The sequence below is a fragment of the Oryzias melastigma genome, linkage group LG8 (assembly GCF_002922805.2).
Source record: "Oryzias melastigma strain HK-1 linkage group LG8, ASM292280v2, whole genome shotgun sequence".
NCBI lineage: Eukaryota > Metazoa > Chordata > Actinopteri > Beloniformes > Adrianichthyidae > Oryzias > Oryzias melastigma.
In genome coordinates this window covers 11,716,016-11,738,000 of record NC_050519.1, presented here as the reverse complement: position 1 = coordinate 11,738,000, position 21,985 = coordinate 11,716,016, and the positions used below count along the sequence as shown (strand labels likewise).

The 21,985-nt window shown below is 42.2% G+C and overlaps 1 protein-coding gene across 1 annotated transcript in view; it reads left to right on the top strand.

The window, feature by feature from the left end:
* Nucleotides 1–21,975, top strand: part of glis2b (GLIS family zinc finger 2b) — a 26,652-nt gene extending 4,677 nt beyond the window's left edge. The window contains exons 2-7 of the mRNA XM_024271488.2: nt 14,199–14,400; nt 15,260–15,390; nt 16,218–16,355; nt 16,444–16,577; nt 17,396–17,514; nt 17,585–21,975. Of these exons, the coding sequence (XP_024127256.1) occupies nt 14,199–14,400; nt 15,260–15,390; nt 16,218–16,355; nt 16,444–16,577; nt 17,396–17,514; nt 17,585–18,306 (1,446 nt within the window). The 3' untranslated portion in view covers nt 18,307–21,975. The remainder of the gene's footprint in view (nt 1–14,198; nt 14,401–15,259; nt 15,391–16,217; nt 16,356–16,443; nt 16,578–17,395; nt 17,515–17,584) is intronic.
* Nucleotides 21,976–21,985: the final 10 nt, after the last annotated feature.

Here is a 21,985-nt window from a genome sequence, read left to right as displayed (position 1 = left end):
ATGTCCATGCTTCTTTAATGGTAGCTTTGTATTTGCTTTGTGAGGTTTCATCTTGCTTTATCCTTAAAACTTTGTATTTGCTATTGTCATTGGGTCCGGTCATCAGAAAAGTCCTTAGCAACAGTTGCTAGCATAGTTACTTCCTGTCGTTTCACAGGACACGCAGAATATATTGCTTAGTAGTTCATTAGTTCATAGACGTGAACAAATGTTCAATAAACTTATTCAGTAGACATAAGAAAATGGACCAAAGACATAGACAGTGGACGCAAAAACATATTTTGGCACGGATGGAACCCCATACGGAACAGCCTCTGCCTTCAGTGGCGCCAAGGTAAATTAAGTTTGAGAACCCTGATCTACATGAACTTATAGGTGAATTTCTAATAGAAAACTGGCAACAAATGGCAAAATTAAAGTAAAAAAACACTAGGAATACTTTTAAAATACATGAAAAGATGATTGGATGAAACAAACCAGCCTTTGCATTTCGTGTGGTGTTTGTTCGTCTGGAATTGGAAGCTTTTTTGTAATTTCAAAATGTTTCTACTTAAATTTGGAGGCTCTTTCTGATCTCAAATTTAACCTTATTCCATATAATTAGATGCTGAATCACTGTTTTTTGAAGGTGTTCTCTGTTATGCGTCTCTAATTGGTTCCAAAATGTTTCTGGAGTGAAGACTGTTGAAGAGCATGAGTTCAGCCCTGATCTTCAGCTCTAAATACGATTCCCTCTCTGGCTAATTCTCTTCATCCTTGCTCATTTACTGTAGGATTAGATTTGTCCTCAGCTCATTAATTGGCTGCTGGTGTTTTGAAAGTTTTATTAAATGAAAAAAAAAAGAAAAAAGAGTGAACGAGCTCCATTTGGTTCCAACAGATCGCTCAAATTGGACCTGTCATAAGCAGAAAATAGAGAAATGAAATCAAGAATTTACCGCATTATATACTGCTGCCATCCTCCATCTGTCCCTTTGCATCTGCTCTCTTTTGCCATTTCTCTCTTGGTTGAAGCCGCAAAAGATGAAAGCTGCAGGGTGGAGAGGGATGGATACAAAGGGAGACAACAGGGGGAGAGAGGAAAAAAAAAAGACTGTTACATTGACCTTGTCCTTTTGCCAGCCCTGGTGGGAGGTGACTCGGGTGTGGGGGAGGCAAAGACAGCACAAGCTTTATGCATGCATGTAAATGTGTGATCGCAGGAGAGGAAGGCTCAAATGGAAGTACGGCAGACAGCGGCAGCACACCCAAATTTAAAGTAGCAGGAGCCCCTGCAGCTGAGCGGCCCCCATCGCTCTCACAAGAAAAACACATCACTCCACTAATTGTTTTCTTCTGTTTTGTATTTCTCCCTCTTCCTGTTTTCTTCTGCTTTTGGTTTGAGAAGCTGGCCCTCTCTCCTCATGAACACACAAATGCTGTAGGAGGGCTGGCTCCATGCCCCCCCCTGAAGTTGGTACACAGGTTTCACCCGCTCTAATGAGATACAGGGGCAGACCAAACACAACAACTGGAGTGGAGAAGTAGACGTGTTATCACAGAGCTGAGACGGCCGCCCCACGCCTTCCCCGCAGCCTCCAGGAGGCCTTGTTGCATAAAGCTGCTGGAGGGTCATGTTACTCCAGCTGCTGGATGAGGAGACCTTCTTCCCAGAGACTTCTCTCCACACCCCTGCCTCACTGAGTCGCAGGCGAATACAAGTAACTTGGGTCGGTGAGCAAATGTGAAAGGGGTTTGTTTCTCATGCGTGTGGTGCCATAATATCCCGCTCAGGAAATGACTGTGAGACAGACGCACCCCTCCCAAAACTGGAGCGGTACCACAGTACTCTGAACTGGTCTGAACTCCACAGCACTTCGGTGTACAGGCTGCAGTCAGTGTGCTTTTGGACTGAAGTTGAATTTAACTGAACTGAATTTGAAAACTGTCAGTAATTCAACCTTAATGAAGAACACATGATCATTATGCAACATCAGTATGCTAAATCAAACTGCAGAAATAAGGATAGGATGGACAGTCCTGCAGACTCACTCTGTCACTCGACAGACAGAGCATCCCGCACAGGAATCAAGGTCCTGCACGTCAGTTTAGCCACTCCCCTTTCTGTCTCCCACCTCCCTAACTGACTCCAAAGAACACACTTCTTGATGACTTTATCCAGATTTTTTCCAAATGTGTAAAAAAAAAAAAAACTCTGTGAACATTTTTTAAAACAACTTCTATTTTTTAAAGACAATTTGGAATCATTTCACTTTGAGTCCCGGGCATTTGCATGTTTATTCATGAAGCTTTATTTAGGGGAGGACTTCAAGACTTTAGGGGTATCAAGATACTTGGGCTGCCACGATTGGTCGATTGAAATAGTCTGTAACTAATTTACTAGTTGATTTATCGTTTCTTTCTTTCTTTTTTAAATTTTATCTCAAAACTATGAGTGTGCCCTTTCTAATGCCGCGTCTGCCATTGTCTTAGACATGTGTGCAGTAGTGCTAACCTGGGTCAGTAGTGATGCTATATGGAGTTATAGGAAGGCTTGGGTACCATAGCAACAGCTAACGGAGCTTGAAAATGGGAAACATATAAAAATAAAAAATAAAAAAGTATGCAATCCAATATTTGCAAGGCAGAACTTGTGTTCTATGGAAGCACTACAGTGATGCATGAACACCTAAAGAGGAAGCATAATGCTGAAGAGGCATGATCATCTACGTAAGCTAAGCTAACATTAGCGCAAAAATAGAGCAAGGAAGCTAATGATTGTTAAAATGTGTGTTTTACATCCAGTTTACGCATGACCCAATTAGTCGATTAATTGAAAAAAGTCGACTATTAGTGGCAGCCCTACAAGATACCATATTTAAAAAAAAATAGTCACTGTTTTTGGTTAGGTTTTTTTTTTTCCTGCGAATTATGGCGAAAAAAAAATATGGTAAATGTGGCTCTTTTTTGATGTGACTTTACACCCTTTCTTTAAGAAAGACCTCAACCACTCTGTATCCATCCTTCACTACAACGAGGTCTGCATTATAACTCTACACAACTTGTTGACCAGTCTCACACTCAGCTGTAAGATTGCACCACATCATCTGCAAACAGCATGATTCTCCCATAGATATATCCCTCTGTTATTTAGTTGAGAAGAGAAATTCTGCCCATAAAAGTTTGGAAATGTGTTGGTGATTAAATGCAATGAAGTCGAACTGTTCAAATTTCTCTGATCTCTGACCACAAACTGCTTCTTCTGCCTCTTGACCACAGTTGCCGTCAGTGATAGTTAAATAAGTAAGTAAAATTAAGTTTAAAAATATAGCTTTAAAGTGGTGGTAGCTGATCCTACTTGCCTTATATGCTTTTGATTATTAAACTGACATCTACCATTAAAGAAGGATTCTACTTGTGTGAATTGACTAAACTCTATATATATCTTTGAAAACAAAATCAGATAAAGTGCGTACTCCATTCTTCACTTCATCTTTTTAAAGCCCGTCACAGCATCTTGCTGGTGGGAGGAAAGAATGACTTGTTCTGCTTCTTCTGATCAAGTGACTAACAAGTGTTACTTTGTGTTTAGCAGCGTACAAATACAACAGTAATCATGTTAGCTCCTGCCCACAATGGAATTTAACAATGAATTTGACAATTTAACATCTTTAGTTTCATCTTTAGTTTTGGGCCAAATCTGTTTTATCCTAAAGCTTATGTTGTGCATGTGTTTGTGTGTTAGTGTGTGTATCTGGTATTGTAAAGGTTTAGGCAGGTGCTGATTCTTTACATTCCTGATTTGACCTTTTGCTCATTTCTGCTCCCTTTAGGAGAGTGCTCCAAATATATTCACCAAACTGTGATGAGTGTTTGATATTTTTGCACATTTAATCGGATTTGATGAGAATGACCTCTACTTGTTTGACAAAGGGCGGTCCTCTGGAGTAAACGTTAGGTTGCCTCCTCCACAAATTTGACTTGAATTGAATGCTGCAATGATGCTAATGTCGGTGTGAGTCAGCTGGAAAAGCGGCACGTCGTGTGGGAGTCGCAAAAGACAACACTTCCGAAACATGAATCCAGCAGTCTGAGCACCACAGACACAGCTGGCTGGTGGGCTGATGAGAGAACATTGAGGATGTTACACGGCTTTAATGATTTGCAATCGAATTTTTGTCGTAGAAATCCTCCAAGCACATTGACGGAAACTAATATTCACACATTGCGCACACAAAACAGGTTTTCCCCTAGTTAAATGTTAAGTTTTATGAAATCACCCGTCTGTAGGTCATAGAATCTCACCCCCAGCCTCCCTCTTTTCCTCTCCTGTTGCTTTTCTACCGAGCGTGGCGTGGCGACGCCCCTGCTTGGCTGCTGAGCCAACTCCAGACCCTGTGATTGCAAGCAGGAGTCTGAGGATTGCATCACTGGCTGCTGGGGAAGAGGCCACAGGAATGGACTGAAAGCTAGAGGATGAGGGTGGGGGGTGAGAAAAGAAAGAAAAAAGAAGGGAGCAACAGGATCGGAAAGAGATCAATGACAGGCGGTGGGACTTTAATCTTCAGAAAGTTTTTTTTTTTCCAGAGGGGAGAGCTTAAAAAGAAAGATGAGGGGTGAGGGTTAGAGGTATCCCACCCGCCGCTGGAGGCAGAGAGGCCCTGCGGAGTGACTGCAGGTTAAAGGGAGGCAGGGTGGTGCTGTCAGTCACCCCCCACCCCCCATCCGCCCGACTGTAAAGTCTTTTCTTCTCACGCTCGCTTGAAGGCCTCACGCTGCGTTCATTGGTTCCTGCTGCCCTTCGCTGCATTACAAAACTGCGATGTTGTGAAATGCCCCACGTTATTGTAACATTACTCACCATTCTTCAAAGCCTTCCGTGCTGCCATGTGAAGTGCCATACGGATGACTGTTTAATAGCTTCATCATTGAGGCCATTATTAGATGGTCAAACGTCGTTAAACACGAAGGATCACTGTTGTCGTGATAAACTCACGTCGGATTCTGATATTACCACACATGGAGGCTTCTGGTGCTACTTTGATAAATTAGTTTTATTTATTTTTTTATTGAGCCATACTTCTTGTTGTTTTACCAGTATATTTTACACAATTGAGACATTTGATTTAGATGAAAAATTAGAACATATTTGACTTTTACCAAAAAAATCTCTCAATATTGTACAATTTGCTCCCTAAGAATCTGACTTAAATGGAAAGAACACATTTGAATACGTCCCTTTTACTGTTTTTATTATACAATTTCCAGCAGGTTGTGTCACTATTATTAAGCTAATCTTAACAAGAACAACTAATTATTCATGTCGTACTAGTACCAGTGGCTTGTTTGGCTTCAGCACCTGTGTGATCCCAAAATAGATTCATCAGGTTCTGAGAATGGATAGATAGATGATTACTTTTGGAAATAGCAACATAGAGTTCATAATTGGTTAAATATTTAATAGGTAACAAGGATATTTTACAATTTTTTCTACATCCAGATCTTCGTGTTGCAGTGAAGATGCAGTGTGGGATTTTAAACTTAAAAAACTCACAAAAAAAACATGTTTTCTAATTATTAGAGCTTGGATAGAATAGAAAAATGTACATTTACATACAAAAAATAGAGTCTAAACTTTGATGCTGCTGCTAGACTCAGAAGGGACTAGGCTTAATTCAGGTTGAGGATTAATATTCTGGCACCAGTTGCTGCAAACTAGTGAAAGTTCTTAACAGTTTTTAATTGCTTATTATTTTGGATACATTGATCAATCAAGAGTTTCTACATTTTAATTAATGCAACAAATCAACATCATACATGGCAGAAGATCCATCATTTTAATAGGTGGCATTAGAGCTTATATCAATATGAAGCAGTAAATTCTTTTGCTTATTGATCTTATTAATTTTATTTCAAACGAAATCTCAGCATGAGTTAAAATACATTCATTTTTTAGCTGCATAGTATTATGAAAACAAAACTTGTATTTGCAGCTCTGTATTGATTTATTTTGAGTATTGTTCAGACCACTTTTGATAGCATTTATAAACCAAAAGAAGGTAAATTTGACCTTTTCAAGCCTATGTTTTATGCTTTTCCAATACCACGTTTGCAGGAATCACACAATCTTACAAAGGGCATAAAGTAATTCATTTATTCAACTGTAGTTTAAAGTTCCTAAGTGTTTTTTTTTTATTTATGAGTATGCTGTAAGCCTGTCCACATGTCCCATCATCCATCTGTTTACTCTCCCCCTGCTAGCTTACAGCCTCTCACAACCCCAACCTAACATTAGCGGTGCAACAAAAATGACAATAAAGAAATACTCAGAAATGCAATTTTAAACTTAATTTTTTTACAATTATGAGAAAAATGCTACAGTCTTTGAATGATTTTACTCAAATTTAAATGTAACCATGGGTGAAAGTGTGGAGGAAAACCTGCAACGGCTGAACCAGATTCAACCTGTTGAGGTCATGGAGGACATACAAGAAACATTCTAAAAATGCAGACAAAAAGCTCGCAGAGTAAGTAACTCGCTGGTAGAAGTGTCTTCCGTTTACTGAAAGTAAATGTTGCTGCTTAACATCCTAATTTCAGGAATCATCCATCCAAAAAAAGTCAAACTTCAATTGTGAAGATATGGCTTTAAGCGTGCACTCCTCCTCTTTCTTGGAGCGCTCTCTTTTTTGACAACAAACCGCAAGTGCGACCCGCCCTCCTCGTTCTGTGCCTCCCTCCCTCCTGGCACCTTCCTTCGCTCCCTGCCTTCTGCCTGGAATTCCTGCGTGTCTGAAAGCTCTGGCTGGAGGCCATCAGTAGCTCGCCGAGAAGCTTCCTGTTGCACTCTTTCCCTTCTTCACTTCATCCATCACTCCCCTTTTTCCCTCCACAACCGATTTGCTTTTTTCTTCCTCTTGTTTCAACTCTCTCCTTTATCTTTTGTTCCTTTCATAATCCCAAGAACTGCACGTGACAATTTAGAGCTTATTCTCTCCTTCTGTGGCAGCCTGTAATGCGCGTCATTTCTCCTCTGTATTCCAGACATTGTGACTTCAGCTCTCCATAAACCACTTTTCCTCAATAGCCCTTCCCCTGAGGCTGCATGCATGCTGCTGCTGTTACATAATTGTGCATAAGATCCTGCCTACTTGCTCCAGAGTTCAAAAAGGAAGGATTTAAACTCATTGGAACATTTTTAGATCTTTAATGCTTAATCTGTTGAGTTTTTTTTAGAAACTGTGTTAATAGAGCAATTAATTTGAATGTACTGTTACAACAAAGGAGGGGCTAAATACTATGGGTCAGCAAAGAGCGAGATAAGAAGCTGAAAGAGAAAAAGTGGCGGTGAGGGAGAAGTCAAGGGAAGAACAAAGGCGTTAAAAAGAAAAGAAAAGAGTAAGTGAGAGGCCCAAAGAAGGAGGAGTGGAAACTGAGGTTTCCTGTCTAAGGAGGCGACTGGCTGAAGATGACAGAAGCAGGAAAAAAATCTCTCAGCTGTGCATGTGTTTGTGCGCGGAGCCGTCCGTCAGGGGGTGAGCGATGGGGGTGGACGCTGGTGGGCTGGCTGGGTGTGTGTGGAGGCTGTGGTTTAACAGCAGAGGTGGGGCCGCTGGTGGTTATTACCTCAACACACGTCAGTAGCAAGTGGGGAATAAAAGAGTGGCTTTATTTTGGTCTGTGTTCTCATTTCTCCAAACACTGGCCGATCTGTATTTAATAGAACTGTTACTTTCAAAGGAAATTACATTTGCTAACTAATCTGGCCAAAAAAAAAGGAAAAAACAAAGGTTGTAGTGCAGACATGGAACCCAGATGTAGGAGGTCAGAGGTCATTCCACACCTGCAGCTCATCCAGTCACCTTTGACCCAGTCCGCCCCACCTGTTGGTTGAAAGACGCACAGGCCCAGACATGGAAGATGCCAAAAAAAACCCAAAAACATTTGCGTATTTAATGTGTTCTTGCGGCATTTTTCTCATGACGGAGAACATATTTAAATAAAATTACGCTTCAAATTGAATTTCTGAATATTTCTTTATCCAAGTTGTTGTGAATCAGGGGCAGACAAAAAATTCTGTTGGAAAAAGCTTGTGGATGTGACAAAAGAACCTACAATTACTCGACCGTAAGCTCCCTGCTCTTTTCTATTCTGATCCATTCACTTGTAGATCACAAGTCCTCATCGTTTTCCTCATCTGAGCTTGTATGTGGCTCAAAACTGTACGGTAATGTTAGGTTAGGGTTATGAGGGGCTGTAGACAAAACTGTAAAACAGTCGCTGTAGGTTTGACAGTACCTCACTGGCAGCTGGATGCCAGTAATTATTATAAAGCATTTTTACTGCTTTATTACTGTAAAGTGAAATACAGTAGAATTTCTGTGTCCTGTATTTTATTTTATAGTAATAAGGCTGTAAGATGAATCACATTACTTAGAAACTCTTACAGTTGTATTACTGTAAAATCAAGTACAGTAGTTACTGGCATTCAGGTTCCAGTAGTAAATGTTCCTACAGTAATTGTTCCTTTTACGATAATAACACTCTATTTTAATTTCAAGTTTATTTACTGTAAAAATATTTGGTAAATAGAAATGTATTCTAAATATCTTATGTCAACTTCTCCAGCTGTTTTGCCCCTCTTCTCTTGGTTAACTTCAACTACTTTTCCAACCGATTTTAGCCAAGACCATGTTCACCCTGATTGAGTTCTTAGATCAATGCAACACCAGACAGAGACATATTTACAGTAAAAAATATATGGTAAATAAAAATGTATCTGAATCTTTTATGTCAACTTCTCCAGCTGTTTTCCCCTCTCTTCTCTTGGTTAACTGCAAAGCTGATTTTAGCCAAGACCATGTTCACCCTGACTGAGTTCTTAGATCAATGCAACACCAGACAGAAACATAAAATCCTTTATTTTACGCCATTTAAATAATTTTGCATTAAATTGGTGGTTTAATTTACCTTATCCAGTCATAAGTTATACTCTTCAAAAATGTACTGTCATGTAGACATTTTAAAAACATTTACTGTGAGTTGTTCTGATATTTGTCCTCTTTAAATGGAGGGAAAAGGACAAACATCCCGGTCTTCTGGTGCTTTTATCATGAGATCATGTCCAGACCAAAACAAGCCATAAAGCCAGGACTCTTAGTGTTTTTAGAGAGCTGCTATCTTAGCTCAGTCAGTGTCTGTTTGTGTGGTTTTCTGTGTAAAAGAAAAAGAGGAAAAAGAGAGTGAAGAGCCCCAGGGAGAGATGGTTTACCTCCTACAGACCGCCTCCCAGGGTCGCAGCGGGAGGGAGATTAAGTTACAGCGAACCTTCAAGGGGGTCACGCTCAATGTGTGCACATGCGCTTTTTCTATCTTTCTAAAAAAGCCTAGCAAAAAAGAAAATATTACACAATGTGGTTTTGTACCTTGTAACATCTTAAGCAGCATGTGTGTTCTTTGGATCTGTTTCAGAGCTGAGGTGAAACCCAATCAGATCAGATCAGGCTAAAGATCAGGCAGACGGAGTAAGGTCATCATGCGAGCATGGCCTCAGAACTGGGAGGTGTTGAAACATGTAGCCCTGCTTTGACCTGGCACTCCTTACTCTTTCGCCAGCCCACCTCAGCAAACCCCAAGATGGAGGATGGATTGATTTCTGTGAAGGTGCCTCTAAACACGAGCTTTCCTCCTCACCACGATGTATCCTCGCTGTGGCCCCCACAGTCATATCCCTCCCCTTCTTCCTCCCACCCGCTCAGCTGCTTCAGTCAGTGTTTACTCTGCTAGAGAAAGAAGAGAGGGCCCAGAGAAGGACAATGCCGCCTTTCAGAGATGCTGCCGACCCCACGGCTCAGCAAGGAAGTCTGCATGGGGGCCAGCCAACACCCCTTCCCCAAACTTCACAGTCACCCGCCACGAAGCTTTATAAACAAACTCGCATATCGCACCGCCGTGCCCCTACACAGCGTCCTCCCTTCCCTGCATCATTTTTCTTCTCCTTGATTTGTATCACATTTCCCACAAGCCGGTTCCCAGTGAATGTGGCTGTTTAGAGGACGTAGTCTCGTCCAAAATCCACACTCAGTGAGTCACTTCCTAGCAAGTGTCTGTATTTCGTCCAAGGAGGAATCATCACGAGGGTAGGCGGAGGTGAAATCCAGCAGTATAGGGGCTGAATCAGTTCTGGTCAAATCTGCTGGGAGGGAGGGTGTCTCGAAACCCCTGTCTGTGTTAGATGTTGCAGCTTACTGCTAATTTAAATGGACATCTCTCAGGCAAAGGAGTCACAACATTGGAAACAGTGCTGCTTATTAAAGACCCACTGGTGGTGGTTTGGGTGTTTTTAGCATGTTTCTTATGATGGAGCACATATATAAAGAAATTAAGCTTCAAACTGCACTTCTGAGAGAATCACACAGGGGAGCCAAAATCCAAAACACACCTTAGGTCGCGGGCCGAACGGGATAAACATTTATTTAACACACTAAAACAATTTTTTAAAACGTTAAAAACGTAACTTTTTAACATTACTATGAATAAAAACAGTGCAACTCAAACCTTAAATAACTTATAATATTTACTCCGTAAAAATATATTTTGTCAAAATGATACAAGTTAGAAATAAGCACAAGATAACATCAGGCCATTAATAATAATAAAGTAAAATGATCTGGAGGGCCGGATATAACTACCCAGAGGGCTGGATCCGGCCCCCGGGTCTTGACTTTGACACCTGATGTAAACAGATGGGTGATGGGAAGGGAGGACGGGCTTAATCTGAACTAACAGTTCTGCGGCAAATTTCTGATGAACCCCTGCAGAAATTATGTTCTACAAAAAGACACAGGTTTACGTTTTTGATAGGCTATTAGTTAATAGTTTCAAAATTAAAGCTTTGTTGCAGCTTTGTTTTTAACAGATATATAACTTTTTAAAATTCTCAAATAGATCTGTAACAAAGCAAAAGTGCTGTTTGTAAAAAAAATAAATAAATCTTCAAATAGCCCCACATTTTCGTCAATGTCCGATTGGTTGCAGCATATTCTGTAAAAATCTGTAAATTGTTTTTTCTCCCAGGATAGACTGGCCTTTTCTGACCTCAGGTTGACATTTGCTTGATTAAGTCAAATCTAAACAGCCCACCTGTTGGTCATGTGAACTGTCGTCTGCTAGCACTTAAAAGACAAAAAAAGGCAATGATTTTTTTGCATGTGAGGAACACGAATCTCTATTTGCATCACAGTGAGATCGCACTGATTGTGACATAATGCGGCTGTGTGCATCTACAATGCAGTCCTGTGTTTTGCCAGTACGTGTGTACACTATCATCCTCTTATCTTTGGCTGATTGAGTCCCGAACCCCCCCTGATTGTGCGTAGGTCGTGTGTATGTGAGAGATGGTGGCCATCCCTCATTGGGATGGTGAACCTGGTGACCTTCTGGCTCCATTCCTCCCAGACACAAGGCTCGTCTCCTGTGGCTGCTGGCTAGTCCCTCTCAAAGCTCGCCATTCACTGCGAACCGTGCCGTCTGAGCGTTTGTCGTCATTTGTGTGCGGGAGAGGGAGGACAGATCAATTTGTGAATTTGTCGTTTGATTAATTATACGTGGCGTGCATACCTGCACGCATGCATGGATTTCCATGAATCTTTGTCTCGATGTCACATGGACACTTCCAACAGGAATATAGGACAGTGTGCGGCGACGCCGTGTGCAGACGTGTTCATCTGAGCCTGCTGGGAAAGAGCAGTGAACCCTAAAGCGACGTGTCCAATATTTAGCCGCTGTGAACTTGCCACGCTTTGATACATTTAACTCTGAAAACTGACTCCTTTTTTTACATTTCTAACCTTAAAGATTTTAAAATTTGAATGCTTGTAAATTTGAAGTTATCCCGACAGCTTAAATGGCTGATGAGGACAAAAGGTTGAGCTTAAAATGACAGCTGATGCTCGGAGCCCTGAGGCGGGGTCCAGAGGTCGGGGCGTTAGATGAAGTGGGTCCAGCTGGACGTGAAGGCCTGCAGGGCTGCCAGTGAGTCTGACTAGAGTCTGAGAGTGCTCGGGATGCACTATGGTGGTGGTGGTGGTGGGAGGGGGCTTATGCTATAGGTTGCAAAGGCCAGCGCCTGGCCAAGGGGTGGGGTGAAGCACGAATGGCGGTGGGGCAACCATCTGGATTGGATTGTAGAAATTCCTGAGGAAGAGTCTGTGAGTAAAGGTCAAGATGGAAAAAAAGAGATGCGGGGGGGCACTGAGCACTCACCATGCATGTTTATTTTTCTTCAGCTTACTCAGTGTTTCAGTTTATGATTGTGGTTGGTGTGTCATTGTTAGGCTGTGCTTCATAGAGGTGGGGGTCTTGTGGAATGTGGGGTCCAAGAGCAGGTGGAAGGACCTGCACTTTTTTTTGTAATCTTGAAATGAAGAATGTGAGGAGCAGGAAATGCTAAAGTTGTTTGTTATGGTGGCTTTACGCTGAAAAATCAAAAGGTTTTTGCAGCTTAGTTTGATTCAGTTTGCTTTCACACTTGAGCCGACAAAATCCAAATCCTGTGGGAATGTCGTGCCGTTTTACAGCTGCTCGTTTGGGGGCAGCTTAGCCTGGAATTAGCTCTGATCGAGAAAGGAAAAAAAAGACAAAAAGAAAATTAAAAGCTAGTCCTGCTAATCTTTTAGCTAAACATTTAACTTTATATTAATAAATGGCTTCACCTACAAACAACAGCAAGTTTTCACCATGAATTGTTGACTTTGTCTTTTTAATTAAGAACTGTTTGTCTTTTCTACATTTGTAATCTGAAGATCACAATGCTCTTTGGTTCCAATGAACCAACACACATGGATGAGCTTTCACTCTTGACAAAAGAAACAAAGATCCAATTTGGTGCAGACCAAATTGGCCAGTGTGAACGTGCTATTTTAGTAGAAAAGACAACACTTTCACACGGGCACAAAGTTAAAGATAAAACCATTTGTTGCTGATGGAAGTTTTAAGTCAGTAAAAATAAAAGCAATTTAAGTCTCGGATGAATAAAAACATGTCTAAACTTTTTTTGTGCTTATATGTATTAAACCATGTTCAAATCAAATACCTAAACTCACAAACGTGTGCCTGTGCATCAAAAACCTGGTTAAGGAGTGACAATAATCCACTTATTATTCCATTTGAAAGTAGTTTTACTAAATTATAGTAAAGGGCCTATACCAGGGGTGGGCAAACTATGGCTCGGGGCCTGCTAAACTGGAATAACTGGAATTTTTGTTCCTTGTAGTTTAGGTGTCTCCCCACAGATGGCGCACTACTAATAAATTCACCTTTGCTCAGGCACTAAAGATATTCTACATTCCTTTCTTTTAAGAGGTGAATTACCAAAGCATGCCACAAATCTGCTCCTAGTCCGGCCCTTCTGTCAAATTTTAGAACCCTTTGTGGCTCATGAGTGAGAAAGTTTGCCTGTCCCTGGCTTATACCATGCTTTTCTGAAATCTTTCAGAGTAAACTATATCCATATATATGATCATATATTACCTTTGGCACACTAAAAAACAAATTATTTATGAAATATTAGTTTTTTTTTTCTTTTGCTCGATCTCTGAGGCTACGCCTTCTGCTACTTTTGGGCACCGCCCATCTCATGATGTCAACCTAGACCCGCTTCAGCAGGGTGTCTGCGTTTTGCCCACGAAAGTAAACAACATCCGAACTTTTACAAAGATAGATGAGCATACTGTATATCTGCTCAGAAACATGTGGCTGGATCAAAACACCGCTTATGGGTTGTTGAGGAATTAACACTATAATACACTTACAGTAAAAGCTCAATAAGTTGATTTTGCGTGGTATAGGCCAGTGGTGTCCAAGGTCAGGCCTCGAGGGCCGGTGTCCCACATGTTTTCAAACCAACCTGCTATTGAAGCTCCTTATCGGCCAAACACACCTGATCCAGGGAATCAGCAGCAGATAAGGCAGGGTTTCTGGAAAACTAGCAGGAGACCGGCCCTTGAGGACTGACTTTGGACACTCCTGGACTAGGCCCTGTAAGCAACATCCCTTAAAAACAAAGAAACTGGTTCAATACTTTGTTTTCAGTGGTGCATATTAGGAACCTTCTGGCAAGTGGTACTAACGACTATGCAAAATGTTTGAAAGTCTTCCCACCACCATGATGCAACATGTTTTGGGATGTACACTTAACTTCCTCTGTTTCCTTTGTGTAGTTCAGACGTGGGAAGTTTGCAGTCATGCTGTCGCTGGACGAGCCTCTGGACCTGAAGGTCCCACGGCGATCCAATGGAAAAGACAGAGGAGCACGTTCCTCTCCCCTCTCGCCGCTAAATGCCAAGCGGGTCCGGCAACTCCACATGACGGATGATGGGACGGCCGTGATAGAGCCTGCCTCACCCCCATCCCCACACTCAGGTAGGTGCCCTGCTGTCCAGAACAACCCTTAGGAAAAAGTTGTACACTTGATGCTTATTTTGTCGAGTATACTTGAGTACAAGTATAGCAAATGTACTATAAACTGTGTATGTGCAATGTAGGAAGTATGCTAACTGACTACTTCTTCAAGTTTATAGTGTGTAGATGGTATACAGGTAAACTTCAAGTATAGACCTTCACTTTTAGTAAAGACTGAGCCTCGTTTCCACTGAGCGGCACAGTACGGTCTGGTCCGGTATTTTGAGACTTTCCATTGTTAAATGGACCCATTAAACAGTGCCTCTTGAGGGCCTCCATCTGTTGTAGGTCCATATAAAAATAAAATGGGACGGTTGGGGCAGAGTAGTAGTAGAGTAGCCACCTGTTGATTGGAAGAAAGTGATGACGATATTAGAAAGCACCAGCATTGCGTGAAGCTAGCATTTCTGTTTTCCACCTTACGGTGGTATTCTTACCCGCCCACAATCTTTTTTCAAACAACATTAAATTCCTGTTATACACGATGTACCAGAATCAAAGCAAGAAAAAGACGAGCTGCTGGATGACCTCCATTGTTGTTGCTACTTTAGTAATGACACGCTAGGGGTCTACACCACGCATACGCCATGAAAACAAACCGCTCAGTGGAAGCGAGACTTTAATGAGTGGAAATGCTCACCAGAATTAACTGGTACTACTACTACAACTGGTACTACTCCAGACCGGATCGCTCATTGGAAACGAGGCTTAAGTTAACTTGTAAACTACTTTTTGCTCACGGAAGCGAACAGGCAACAAAGCTAAAGGCAAGGCGGGGAAATGTGTAGAAATCACTGCAGCACCTGTGCTTTTTTCACAGGTGTGCAGGTGGTCCCTCATGACCGGACAGACACCCCAACCCCCCCTGCAGTGGACCTGAGCATGTCCCCCTCCTCCCGCCACACCCCCAGCTCTCCAGAAATGATGAACGGCAACTACCTCCCCTCAGGAGTGAGTACACAAAAGCTTGGAGACTCATAAACCTCTAACCTCCATCGACTTCTATATTAGCTGGGATCAGCAAATGAGCAGCCTGCGTCAGTCATATCCGTGTCATGCCAAGCTTGGCGAGCGTCGGCATGTGTAAGAGCGAGCGGGGGTAACTCTTATCAAACAAGTCTTGTGCTCCCAACAAATGCCTCTGTCTGTGCAACTTTGCACTCAGTAGCCCCGCTGGCATGATGCGAATGTCTGTGTATAATCGGATTTAAGACAAACCGCAGCCATGCAGACCTAACGCTGCATAATTCAATTCCCATGGAATTGAATTGAGACATGCTGGCTGAGGCCATTTAGTCACACCACATCCCGCTGTGTCTTCTGCTGCCCCCTTTTCGTGCCCTATGCAACATCCCATGTATTCCTCTTCAGCATCTCACAGACATAGTTCTGCAAAGACACAGCTCATCGGAAGGGAAATGCTCTCGTTTTAAGGGATTAGTTTCACGCACATTTCTGACATATTGGCGCCATTTTTACTCTCCTTTGGACTTGCATCCTAAACCCAAGAATCCTTTTTTTGTCTTTTACTTTATGTGTGAGTCTCTGAGTTGGTGGATCCGCTTATTTAGAGCCCCAGCAGAGTTTCAGCGAATCTAACAGCTCTCACGCTGAGATCAGGGATGTCGGGAGGCTTTGTACTCACAGCAGACAGCAGCTAGAACAACAATGGCACCTCTGCTTTCCAATAACACGACACTGACAAATACAGTTAACTCCGTTTAAGATGTTCCTTACATCTATAAACTACTCTATATTTTTATCATTCATTCTCCCAGGCATTTCGATTCTTTGTGCCAATCGGAGCCGGAGCAGGACTTCACCTGCCGTCCTCCATGTTTATTGGCAAGACAAACGACAAGCGAGCTTCCCCTGACCTTTCGGCGGATGAACAACTGGCCTGTCGCTGGAAAAAGGTAACATCCACCAAGTACATAAAGACCAACTAATCTTGTCCCAGTTAAGATTTTATACACGTATAAATCTGCATCTTCCTTCTTTTAGTGCCACCTGCTCTTTGACTCCTTACAAGACCTAGTGGATCATGTCAACGATTTCCACGTCAAACCTGAGAAGGATTCTGGGTACTGCTGCCACTGGGAGGGATGTGCCCGCAAAGGAAGGGGATTCAATGCTAGGTGAGGGAATTGCTTTTCTGAAGGGGCATTCACAAGGACCGCGACTCGCGCGGCGGAGGCGGGCAGTTTCAATTTTAAGTCAATGTCACACATGCAACGAGCGTGGCGCGAATGTCTGGTAGCAGCTTGATTTGCACGACAAGGCACGAATGAGGCGACATGTCCAAAATTTAAATATCTGATATTTGACAGGTGTCGCATCATCCAATCAGAAACTCAACTTTGGGCACGTGACGTTTTGAGTGACTTGATCAGCGGGTAGAATATTAATTAAAAAAGCTAGCGTTCTTTTCCTAAACTTTCATCATACATTATGAATGAATGAATGAATGAATGAATGAAATGAATCAATGAATGGAATGGTTTATTTCAAGCAATCAGGCCATAATACATAACATATCTCTAAATGAATCACAAGTAGATCTCTTGAAAGGGAGTGGAAGGAAGCAAACTTATAAAATCCCACCCCGACTCGACCATACCATTTTCTCTACATGAATTATCAATATCTGGTTCAGGACTTAATATTAAATATTAATAGATTCAGGCTATTAAGGATCATTTATACAATTCTATTTGAGTAATCAACAGACACCATTCCTTATAGCGATCATCCTAAAAACATTATCTGGTAGATCCTCCCTCATGCGGCTGGAACACATTTTTTGATGGGCAACAAGCAGCGAAGTCGTCACAAGACGACAGAGGTGCGAGGCAAGCGAATTTGTCACGCGAATGGCATTCGGTGTGAGTGCACCTTTAGGTAGAAGTCGAGAAGTCGATGAATACCAGAATTAACTTTCTTGGTGTTTCTCCAGGTACAAAATGCTTATTCACATTCGCACGCACACAAACGAGAAGCCCCACCGCTGTCCCACCTGCAACAAGAGCTTCTCACGCCTGGAGAACCTCAAGATCCACAACCGGTCCCACACAGGTCAGTGATTAATCAGCAATGACGAGATTTCACTTGTAGGAGATTAACGCATAATCTCAACCCCTCGTAGGTGAAAAGCCCTACATTTGTCCTTATGAGGGCTGCAACAAGCGCTACTCCAACTCCAGCGACCGCTTCAAGCACACGCGCACGCATTATGTGGACAAGCCCTACTACTGCAAGATGGTGGGCTGCCTGAAGCGCTACACAGACCCCAGCTCACTGCGCAAGCACATCAAAGCTCATGGCCACTTTGTGGCTCAGGAGCAGGCTGCCGCCGGAGGGGTGGGCTCTCTGCTGAAGGGAAGTCAAAGTGGAGTTCTTTCTGGTAAGGATTTAGAGATGCCCTATGTAAGCGGAGCTCACATTATCATCCCTGGAGCGGCGGCCGCACTACTAGGAAGCCACGCTCTGCAGGGGATCGGCGGTGCCTTGCCACTTTCCCCCCTCAATCCCCGCCCTCTGGACCTCAGCACACTGGGTAGCCCCAACTCCCCGCCGTGCAGTTTGGGAGGCTCGTCTCTCCTGTCCTTCAACGGCTCCCACCTGGGCCTGGCTAAGTCCGCCCTGCTACCCCCGGCGTTCGCTTCATCGGCTCTGGGCATGCCAATGGTCCCGGTGCTGTCTGAGCGCAGGGCCCAGCACCTTCCGGCGAAAAAAAGCAGAGTAGAGGCAGATGACGAGGTGACCGGCGGGGCTTTGAACCTCTCCACTGGAGGGTCTCATGATCCCCTGTCTTGGGTGGTCATCCCCCCTGGCTCTGTTGTGCTCAAGCCAGCTGTGGTCAACTGATACACACACACACATTCCAGAAGAGCTCAGGGGGTTGGGAAAGAAGAGTCAATAACATAGGGGAGGGTATGGCCGGTCAACGACGACAAAGATGGGCTTGCACAATCAAATGCATAGAGGAAAAAATAAAGAAAAAAGACAATGGATGTCAATAATCCTCAAAAAATGTAATAACGCAAGCCTCTTTGTGTGTTGGAAAACAAACTTGAGGCATCAGAACCGTTTCATGTCTAGTATCTTTACTACAAGGCCTTAACACAGCCTGCTCTTTTTACGTTTTCACTTTCTTCACGAAAGTTCATCATCATCAAGTATTTATGCGATTGTACTTTGACAGTGTGCCTCCAGCTTAGCAGGGAGATACGTACGCCACAAACGAAGCACTCGCGGTGACAGGTAGATGCGATAGGAAGACTTTTTTAATTTTTTTTTTTAATTTTCACAGGCCACTGTGATTGATAGACAAGCTTGCCAAACCAAAGCAAGTGAACTCAGCAGGTCCTGTAGTTGAGCAGCGTACAGGTCGGCCATATTGTCAGCTGGTATTAAAAAAACCTCAACACTGCTGCTAACCTCGCTGCTCCTCCAGTACAACACAAACTGGGAAGGAGCCATTTTTTTGACAATCTGTCCCCCTCCCCCGCGTAATGGGGGAGAGTGACCAACACAGACCAGCCTAGTCCACCAGAATGTAAGCCAGCTGCGCAGACTAGGGGCTTTTAGGACATTTCACATCACCTGACACCGACCCATCTCTCATAAAGTTTTAGGCTCTGGTGCGTCGGACTCCCCCACCTCAGGTCGGCCCCCGGACAACATCCTTGTTGTTACGTACAGAACTAGCACTGTTCCGCTCCTGGATTGTCCAGCTGCATTCCCATAATTGAATCAACACAGGCAGTTTGTGTATGAAAGGGCCCCTTTGGCGATAAACACTTCTGTCTTCTCATTTTGTAAAACTAAACCCACCCAAAGCAGCTGTGGACAACAAGTGGTGGAGATCCAGCTTCAGTTTTACAGGAGGGGCGGGGGGTAAAGTATGATGTTGATGTGGGGGGGTTTGATGCACTCGATGCTGCTTACAGCTGGACTGAGAAGGAAGCTGTTACAAACTGCCTCGTTTCATTCTGTCCAAAGGGGCAAGAAAAAAAAAAAAACAAGCATTTTCTGGGAAATAACTCAAGTCTCTTAAGCTGTCAACATGCACTTACTATAGACTCTACTGTTTTATAAATTGTCTCTTTAATGTCACGGTTTTTGAGAAAAAAGTTCTTATTTGGTGTCTCTACAAGTCTCAGTGTTGTTGTGGACTCATTCCAGAGTTACATTTGTATGATGTTGACCGTCATGTCTGCATAAGACAGGAAGAGGAGGAGCAAAAAGAAATAGATCCTCTTCCTGTCTGCTTAAGTCTTCTTTTTGCCTCAAAATATATTTTTTTTCTCAAAGGGGATCAATTCTCTTGTTGCTGTTTTACATTTTTGCCGTTTTTTGGGTTTTTTTGTTCAGACGAGACATTTTTGTGATGTTGAAGTTGCTTCTTGTGCTCTGCAATGGCTGCTCAGCAATCAGCTTTCTGCTGCCGCGGAGTCTTTTTAAGGGATTGAATCGAGGAAGTGGGTTGATCTGCTCTTTCACACCAGTGGGTCCAAATTTAAATCTGTAAACTTTTTAAACAGAAAATGTCCCTGTTAAAAAAAAATCCCCAATCAAAAAATGACATTTTTGACTCCCAACAATACTTACAATATTTTTTATTGAATTATTGAATATTCTACAAATAATAACTTTCTCTAAAACATAATTTTGCACATATATCTCATGTTTTGCAGTAAATTGCGCTTTAATCTAACATAAAAATAATTTTAAATCAATATTAAATTTAAACTTTTTTTTAAATTGTTACTTTCTTGGCCATGAAGAAGGAAAAACATAAAATTATGTTACGTTTACACTTGGAATGCACAAAAATCAAATAAAAGCTAGGCGGTGTCACAGTTTGTAGTTTGCAATAAATCCATAAAAATAAAGTTATGGATTAATAAAGTGATCTGAGATTCTCCTATGCTATCAAATTAATAAGCTGCTCAATAGCTCCCATAAAAATGGTAAATAAATGTGTAAAGTTAAAACAAAGTTAGCAATCGGTTTTACTTAATCTGAATCCTATGATGATTTTTTAATGATGTTTTTATTACTTGTGACATACTACTAAATTTTTTTTTAATGATTTACTGGTTAGAAATGTACGTAAAGTTTGAAATTTCATATGTTTTCGTAATTCCTCAGAAATATGAAATGCCAATTGATGCAGCAACTCAAAGAGAAATAGATTTGGGTGATTATGTCATCAGTGTTAATAATTAATGAACATTTTTGAGCTCATATGTGGGAACCACTGGTGACGGGAGTAAAAAAAAAGGTGTTCACTGAGTAAATTATGTCATATATCCTTCTCCTTGATCTTTTTCTTACATCCAAAGGAATAAAAAAGAATAATAATGAGGGTGGGAATGCAAAAAGGAAAGATTCGGTTTTGATAAATAAGTTATGGTGAGAAGACAGGGACAGATAAGGGTGGAGGCTGTCTGCCAGCAGAGGATGGCTGTGCTGTGCTGCCGCTCTCCATCTGGCCACCTACCCTGCAAATGGCCCTCTTAGCTCTGAAGTCACCGGCTGTTCAGCCCAGAGCGGCGGCCACTCACAGGCACACCAGCCTGCAGGAAACTAGGCCACTGAACTCTATCTGCCCTCCTTCTTTTGCAGATTAAGGCCAAAAGGCTCAATTTCTCCACCTCCTGGCAACAACGTTTTTTTTAACAAAAGATAGGTCAAAATAAACCTAATTCAGAGTTCTGAATCTGTGGATGAACAAACGCGGCGCGTGATGGCAAACAGGTGTTGAGATGGCTTCCATGGCAACAGCGTCCTCTTCCTCCTCTCTCCAGAAGAGAAGGAACAGAGACTCAGAGCGGCAGCAGAAATCTGAGCGTGACACGGATCCCGACACGGTCCACACATTTTCAATATTAAATAAGCTGTATGACTCATTAACCCTTTGAGCTCAGCCTGTAATAAACTGCACTTTTTAACCTCCCCCCCTTCTCGTTTAGAATTGGGGATGCTGTCAGATTTCGTTCCAAGCATTTTTCCAACAGTTCTGGGACCCAAGAATGACGACCGTGGTAGGTGAATAAAATGTTTTGTAAAAAGTGGTACATTCCTTTTGATAGTTTAACCTCTCTTGTTACAAAAAGTGAGGCTGGGATCTAGAAGACGAAGCGGAACAGACCAGGTCACCACATTGTTTCTAAGTGCCACAGTGTTGCACAAAGGGTTAATGACAAGACTAAGGCCACACAAGGCCTGTACCATGTTATGTTTTTGCACATTTGTGAAATATTATGTCAGTATTTTCTTTTTTTTCCAAGTGCCTTTTTATTATAGTTAAATACAGAAGTTATACACTATAAGAAACAAAAGTGATTATAAGAAACTATATATTTTTTTTCCTGACATCATGTTCTGTGTTTGAACATGCAGAGTTTTAGAGTCGTAAAAGTCTCCAATTGGTACAACCTAGGTGTGTTCTCCTGTTTTAGAGGAATTTTATTACGATATTGATAATGTCAATGAAAGCAAAAATGTTTAATAAAGTTGCATTTGATACGCCTGCCTC